The 8096-nt window shown below is 42.5% G+C and overlaps 1 protein-coding gene across 8 annotated transcripts in view; it reads left to right on the forward strand.

The window, feature by feature from the left end:
- eml1 (EMAP like 1) overlaps positions 1 to 7756 on the forward strand; it is a 65553-nt gene extending 57797 nt beyond the window's left edge. For all 8 annotated transcript variants that reach the window (XM_021317490.2, XM_021317487.2, XM_021317486.2 and 5 more), the window contains 10 exons: positions 161 to 312; positions 671 to 796; positions 907 to 1038; positions 1812 to 1879; positions 1987 to 2075; positions 4553 to 4650; positions 4778 to 4865; positions 5670 to 5765; positions 6867 to 6997; positions 7525 to 7756. In XM_021317490.2, coding sequence (XP_021173165.2) covers positions 161 to 312; positions 671 to 796; positions 907 to 1038; positions 1812 to 1879; positions 1987 to 2075; positions 4553 to 4650; positions 4778 to 4865; positions 5670 to 5765; positions 6867 to 6997; positions 7525 to 7650 — 1106 coding nt within the window. In that variant the 3' untranslated portion in view covers positions 7651 to 7756. The remainder of the gene's footprint in view (positions 1 to 160; positions 313 to 670; positions 797 to 906; positions 1039 to 1811; positions 1880 to 1986; positions 2076 to 4552; positions 4651 to 4777; positions 4866 to 5669; positions 5766 to 6866; positions 6998 to 7524) is intronic.
- Positions 7757 to 8096: the final 340 nt, after the last annotated feature.

The following is an 8096-nucleotide window of genomic DNA, read 5'->3' on the forward strand; positions in this document are numbered from 1 at the left end:
TCACACTGACAATAGATCATGTGGGCAGACCGTTTTATGGGAAAACTCACGGTGTAATCTATTGATCAGCCTCCTGTCTGTCTCCCTGCCCTCCTTAAGCAATCAGCGTCCCACTGACAGAGAGCCTGCTCATCCATCTCCTCCCATCTCACTTGTGCAGGCACTAATCGCATCAGCCGCGTCATCCAGGGAGCTCACGAGGGCAGCATCTTTGCAGTGTGCATGCTGAGGAACGGCACGCTGGTGTCCGGAGGGAAGGACCGCCGGCTCGTTTCATGGGACGGCAGCTACCAGCAGATCCAAACGGTTGAGGTGTGGAAACAAAACACTCCTTTCTATTTTGAATAATCCAAACCAAGTGAATACATTTTCTGTAATTTTTTGCATAAATTATGACGGTGGATCTTCACGGCACGAAGTACACATAAAAAAATAGCCACACTCAACTTATCTGCCTCTAGAAAATAGGTTTAGAAATTGAATGGAGCGGCCTAGTCAAAGTCTTTAAATCTGAGTTACATGGTTTCAAACGGATCGTTAATTGTCTAAAAACCCTCAATGAAACGCAAACAACTCCTCATAGAAGACTCATTCATAAGTGATGGCTGTGTTGCCATGTTGGATTCAAGATAAGCAGCTGGTTTATGTTTTGCTTGTTTTATCTCTGCAGGTTCTTGAATCCTTTGGTCCCATCAGAACCATAGCAGAGGGCAGAGGGGAGACTGTGCTCATCGGCACCACCAAGAACTTTGTTTTGCAGGGCAGCTTGGATGGGGATTTCATACCCATAACTCAGGTAAATGTGCTGAGATAAATACCATCCAATAAAGCAACCGTTTCGTTTTTATTTTCATATTTTGTCGCTATGACTGGCTGAGTACTAAAAAAATAGATCTTCCTCTGCAGGGCCACACTGATGAGTTATGGGGTCTGGCTGTTCATCCCTGGAAGCCTCAGTTCCTGAGCTGTGGATATGACAGGCAGGTCTGCCTCTGGGACTCCAGCACTCATCAGCTCATCTGGACCAAAACCTTGGAGGTAGGTTTGGTCAACACTGCCCCCTGGAGTCCGTTATGGGAATTACACAGCAGTAAAACTTTGACTGGCTGGCTTCTAAACCGGTCTTTTACCAACACCTTTGCAGAAAAAAGCTTTGTTTTTGAACATTTTTGTGTCTTATGTTTATTCAAGGATTTATATACAGCTCAAATATTTATTTTTAGCCAATTTTTTTTTTCATCCTGTCTACTGGTTCTGTTCAGAAAATCTTCTTTGCTTTGTTTCTTATGTGAACCTTAGTCCACAGGCTGATTTCTTCCCGAACATGTTGGGTCACCGTCAAAACTGCAAAAACAAAACTAAAAATAAGTAACATTTTCTTTAAATGCATGAATTTGTCCTAGATTTGAGCAGATAAATAAGATGATCTGCCAATGGAATAAGATTTTTGCACTTAAAATAGGAACAACTAATCTCCATCATCTTATTTCAAGTGCAGTATATCTATCTAATTATATCTAATTAGATGTATCTATATCTATCTAATTTTATCTAATTAGGTATATCTAATTATATTATTTTGGGGGTAAAAATACTCATTCCATTGACAGATAATCTTATTTACCTGCTCACATCAAGGACAAATACACTGATTTCAATATAATTTTACTTATTTTTAGTTCCATTTTTGCAGTGAGCAGATTTATATTTACACATAGTGGTGAATGAAAGGCTGCATGGATGAAGACAGTGGAAGGACAACAGTGGATGTAGAGTAATTCCTAATTTATTTATCACCATTATTTTTATAGGATACAGCCCAGTCAGCAGGTTTCCACCCATCAGGAGCAGTGGTTGCTGTAGGAACCCAGACTGGCAGGTGTGTGAGCGTTGCTAAAGTGTTCACTTCCCACATCATTGTTTCAAAAAAGGTTGTTTTTTTATCGTGATGCTGAATGGAGCCTCTCTGTGTCTCTGGTGCTGCAGGTGGCTGGTGCTGGACACAGATTCAAAGGATCTAGTTACGGTTCACACAGACGGGAATGAACAGCTGTCGGTGATGCGCTACGGGCCAGGTGAGCTGGTTCCCTGGGAGTTTCTCTGTTTTACCTGTAGTCTGGAGCCCTTCATGCAGCCATGGTGCTATATTTAATTTGCCTCCTTAAGACAAACACAGGAGCAGCAAAAGTCAAAAGATAAAATCCGTTTTTTAGGCTTTAAATTGTTTGGTTTATGATGTTTATTCCCACTAAAAGCTGATATTCATGGAAGAGTAAGAAGAGCCTTAACCAATATTTAGACTGTTAACAACTTTATACTGTTGGGTGTATTATTTACCTGCTGAATCCCATAAATGTGATTAATGCAGCAACCAGCCATAACATTATGACCACTAACAGTAAAGGGATTCATCCTAAGATCTTGATCTGCTAACAAAAATCTTTAATTCCAATTAAAATTATCTTTTTCTGGCATGTAAGATTTTCACACTGGGGCACCATCTAGTGGTGCGCTGAATTACAAATGACCTTGCTGTTAATCGTGTAATAACTACTAAAGAAGCCGTGGAGTATCATAAATGCGAAAATCTCAACATGTCCTCCGTGTATTAGCTACTGCTAATAGTTAATAGCTACGGTCATCATGTGAAATGGTTTTTGGCACTGTTGACAAGTCTTTTTCTGAAGTTGCTTGTAAATTCCGTGAGTCTGGGGTTTTTGGGCTCATTTCTGAACGTGCAGTCGCTTATTTTGGGCTCTAAAGAAATTACTATAAACATGCGTAAAGAGACCAGGTCTCGCTGCTGCACTGCAGTGAACCGGCGGCTGATATCCCTCCGCCTCCCTCCCTCACGCTCCCTGAGAGGAAGACAAGATGAACAAACGAGCCGTCTCTCACGGGAAGACAGAGTAGTAGCTGGACAACACTACCCTGTTTCTAACATATACCCTAAAATAAACTTCACTGTTAGATTGAATCAACTTACCTACTGACCAGCAGAAAACCAGCAAACCTCCATATCAGTTCTGAGTCTGCACTCCCTCATTAATCATCTCCACTGGTAATAATAGCTGATATAGACTCTCGTTTTCTCCCATTTATTACTTATTTTTCTTTTCTTGGTTACTTTTTCTTCCCTCTCACTGGCCAAATAATATGGATGGTCCTCCATTTCAACAGAAAACAGCGAATAGAATGATCTACGGTCGTCTTTGCTTGTTTTCTCCTCCTCCTCCACCGACATCACGTCCTCATATAGATGACAGATAGGCGGACGAGTTTGTCCCCTTTCAGCCTCTGAAATCAGAAATAGCGACACAACATGGCGCCTCCCAGTGGGCACACAGACACCTACGTATTTATAAACTACTAATTATAAGTTATGACAACGCTTTAATTTTTGATGTGAGGTTATTAGACTTCTGCGATGGACTGGCAACCTGTGCAAGGTGCACCCCGCCTCTCGCCCAGCTGACAACCGGCAGTCGACAGCTGGAGATAGGCACCAGCACCCCTCACAACCCCACAAGGGATAAGCATGTTGAAAAATGGATGGATGGTTATTAGATTGTGGCAGAATATGTATTTATAAAAGCAATACTTGATTCTTGCTGATTAAAAGCCAAATTAGTTACACATTGTTAGCCTCGTGAGACCATCCTGATCTCGCGAGCTTTCAAGGTTTCACTCGCAGATCAGTCTGGCTACTTTCCGTTAAGGAAAATTTGGAGCCGTTCACCAAACGAACGTCCAATCAGCGTTGGCATTGAGGCGGGTTGAGGTGTGACGCAACGAGAAGCGCGACAGTTCAGTCTAAAGAACATGCCGGCTTCAGCCGATGAAACTAGCGTTAGCCTGGCTATAGAGCAAGTTTTATCGGAATTACAGAGTATTTCTTCACTGAAAGAAGAGCAAAACGCTGCTCTGGAGGCTTTTCTCAGAGGAAAAGATGTTTTTGCTCTTCTCCCGACTGGTTTCCGCAAGAGCTTGTGGTTGTGTTTTCGTCGTCGCTGTTAGTACGTTATATGCTTTGTTGATCTGATTGGTTTATTTGGCCCGTCTATCACCAACATAGGCCAATCAGCTAACCAGTATTTTCGCCCCTTCCGAAAATTACTTCAACGGAAGGTTTCCAGATGGATATGCAGAGCAAATCCATCTGGTGGAGTCAGGTTAACACACTGTCCCTTTAAGATACAACCTTGACCACCAGGCGTTTATATTTAGCGGACCAGTGAGACGCCTAACATTGCAGCTGAACTGTCTCATGATGCCAGCCTGCATGTGGACACAGAAAAAAGTGCTTTGAAAGGGTCTCCTCCTGACCAAGGTGATCTGGTTTTACTGCATCTGTGGGAGCTGAGTCCAGTCCTCTCAGACGAGGTGTACCCAGTGGAACTGTTACAATGCAAACGCCTCACAATGCTTCCCTTTCCTATCAGATATTAACCTGGTTGGTCGGAGGTGCTGAGCCTCAGAATGAATGGATTGAGGAGATCAGCGAACACTTTGCAGGAGTAGTCCTAAACGACGTGACTCTGTGTTTTTTCAGACGGTAACTTCCTGGCTATCGGTTCCCACGACAACTACATTTACATCTACGCTGTGTCAGAAAATGGGAGGAAGTACAGTCGGGTTGGGAAGTGCTCGGTGAGCTCCCTCTTCTTCAGAGTGTCTTAGTGGACGAACCACATCTTTCTAGAGAGACTGTTAACATTCCTGAGTCAGTTCCCTCTCTGAGGCGTCGCTAACTTTGTTTATGTGACTCGTTCACCAGGGTCACTCCAGTTTCATCACCCATTTGGACTGGTCTGTGGACTCCCAGTACCTGGTCTCAAACTCCGGCGACTATGAGATTCTCTACTGTACGTATGACTTCCTGCACGCCACGCTGAAACGTTCATCTAGAAACTGTGAATTAATGCATGATTAGCTGTAGCTTTATTTTATTTATTTTTTTGTTGCCGATATTTTTCACACTCTCTGTATGAAAGATTTATTTGAGTGATAAACTATGCTAAAAAAAATGCTATATAATGATGATAATGTCAATCTTGAAGCAAACTTCATTTACAGTGGTACACTGTGAAAACTAAAGAAAAAAATAAGTCAAATCTTCTTGAAATGAGTGCAATTTCTATGATTTGAGCAGGTAAATAAGACGATTTGCCAATGGAATAAGATTTTTGCAGTTAAAATAAGAACAACTCATCTCCATCATCTTATTTAGAGGGCAGAATATCTAATTATCTTATTTTAGGAGACAAAATACTAATTCCATTGGCAGATCATGTTGTTTACCTGTTCAAATCAAGGGCAAATACACTCATTTCAAGAAAATTTTACTTATTTTTAGTTCTGTTTTTGCAGCGTAGGTGATGCATTTCTCAGAGATTTTGGTCCAAACTGTTACTGGGTTCACATCAAAACAATTTTTAACACTTTTACTGCTGTTTTTAAGCGTCAGAAAAGGTTAATCAGAGTTAATTATGCTATGAAACAAAGTGTTAATTCTTTTGATAACGATGAAAAAGCGTAAAAAAGAAAAGATATTCTCCATCTTCTGACCAATCAGGATATTTAAAGAGTTAGACGATTGCAGCAGAGTGTGCTCTCCTGACGCTGCTGTAACACATCTTCTGTCCTGGGGTTTGATCTTCTCTCCACAGGGATCCCATCAGTGTGTAAGCAGGTCGTCAGCGCGGAGACCACCAGGGACATCGAGTGGTTCACTCAGACGTGCACTCTGGGCTTTCAGGTGTTTGGTAAGACGCCGCCTCCTCCCCTCTCACAGATCCCCAATGTGGGCCCCAACCATCATAACCCCACTACAACGCAACAAATTATTGCTATAAGATAGAAAGAATGGATGCATCCCTATATTTTAAGTCAAATCATAACTCCACTGTCTTGTAGTTGAGGTTGAAATTGAGATTAGCTGGACCAGACAGCGATTTTTTTGGCGTCTGGTGTGATCTTCTGCCCCAGTAGGTCATCCGCTTCAAAGCTTGTTGTGCTGTGTGTTCAGAGATGCTATCCTGCATGCCCGGGTTTCAGGGACTGGTTAATCAAGCTGCTGTCCATTTGACAGACAGACACTGGGACATTTATTTTGAAAATCTCAGGTGGGAACTTTCATGGTCATGTTGGGTCATGTTGGTTGTGCTGGCACGCCAGAAGGGAACTTGTCGTGCCCTTCTGGCACGACAAGTTCTAGCCAGAAGGGCTACTTTACGTTAAAAGAAGTCAAAGGATGCTAAAGATTGTTTGTAAGGTCATTATTTTTACTTCTAAGCATGGATCAGCCACCGAGGTATGTTTACATGTTATATATATAACTTTATGTCTTTGTTTTTCCATCTTGCTGTCACATTGAGTTTTATTTGTTGTATTTTAGTTTGTCGGTGGCGTCGTGTCATGCTGTAATAATACCAACCTCGGATTGTACATCATACAATAAAATCAACATCATGCCATCAGTAAAACAAACTATTTATTGATTTAAGAAGAGGCAGAAGTGATATTCATTTTCATCCAGACATCTGATGGTTATTTCATCTTTTTCGGTCCATTCTCTGTTAACCCAAGAGATGGTTTTGCATAATTACAGAAGGTAATCGGTTTATGACCAGCTGATCTGGCACCCACGACCAGGCTCATTCAAAATCCCTTAATTCTCATTTCTTCCTCATTGTGACGGCCAATTTGAACTCGAGCAAGTCGTCTTCGCCACGTTTAGGGGGCTGAATGCATTGAGCTACTTCCATGTGATTGGCTGATGTGTGCTCATTAAAGAGGCCAGTGAGTGGATGAAGTTTTGAACGTTTCACCCTGATGAGACGTTTCTGCTGCTCTTTTCTCCTCAGGGCTGTGGCCGGACGGCTCGGACGGCACCGACATCAATGCGGCGTGCCGCTCCAACGGCAAGACCCTCCTGGTTACTGGAGATGATTTCGGGAAGGTCCACCTCTTCTCATACCCCTGTTCACAGTTCAGGGTATGATACTCCAAATGCAGCACATTTTGACGGGGACGATGTGGCTCTCTGCCAAGGGTGGCGCAACAGGAGGGACACCATTAGCAATCCAAAACAAAACAAAACAAATAACTAGGTGACATGCACCCTAAACAAGTTATCTTTTTAGCAACCCCCAGTGTTTTGCATAGTGCATATACTGCATATAAATATACCTGTGTACTGTAGTGGGTGTATAAATGAAGTTGGCGTCTTATCTGTAGCATCAAAACTGAGTTGGATTAAAGGGATATTTCAAAAAATTTTGATGTATGGACAAGATTTGAACATTTCTAGCTGAACAAGACAAGTATGAAACAGATTTTAGCAGATCATATAATACAAAGTATGCTTTTGTGGGCGGTGTATGTAGTTATTTGTGGAGAGAGGGGAGCGGTAGAGCTGCATCCATGCAAAAACCACCGCTGGCGACCAATGTGAGCATTAGCATCGGTTTTATTAAGAACTGTTTGATGAAGTGTGTGTGTGTTTTTTTTTATCCTTTCCAGGCTCCGAGCCACATTTACCGTGGCCACAGCAGCCACGTGACAAACGTCAGCTTCCTCTATGATGACAGCTACCTGGTGTCGACCGGCGGGAAGGACATGAGCGTCCTGCAGTGGAGGATAGTCTGAGCAGACAGACGCGAACAGGAACGGTCGACGGCTCTGAGCTGCAGAAGCAAACTGAGCAGAACTGCACTAATAAACGAACCAAACTAAAAAAAATAATGACTCCAAATACGAAGAGTGGATGTGAGTGATTGGAGGTGATTTTAAACGGTAGTGTTGCTGAGGGTTCACTCTTCATCTGCTGACGGATGAAAGGAAAAGCAGGAAATGTAGGAAGCGGCTGTTTGAAATGCAGAACTCTTCCATTTATGCTTTTTTTTAGTCACACTACATGAACAAAAAAAACAATTATTTCAGCCTGGAACGAGTCCAACCGAACAGAACCAAAGGCTCCGACTTTCTGACTGCACTTATACAGTTTGGATGTCACTGTTCCTCTTGTGCAGGTTCTGCTCTCAGGAGGTTCTGTTTGCTTCCAGACAGAACCGGTCCACACGAAAATGGAGCTG

This window comes from Fundulus heteroclitus, chromosome 19 (genome assembly GCF_011125445.2).
Source record: "Fundulus heteroclitus isolate FHET01 chromosome 19, MU-UCD_Fhet_4.1, whole genome shotgun sequence".
NCBI classification, from domain to species: Eukaryota; Metazoa; Chordata; class Actinopteri; order Cyprinodontiformes; family Fundulidae; genus Fundulus; species Fundulus heteroclitus.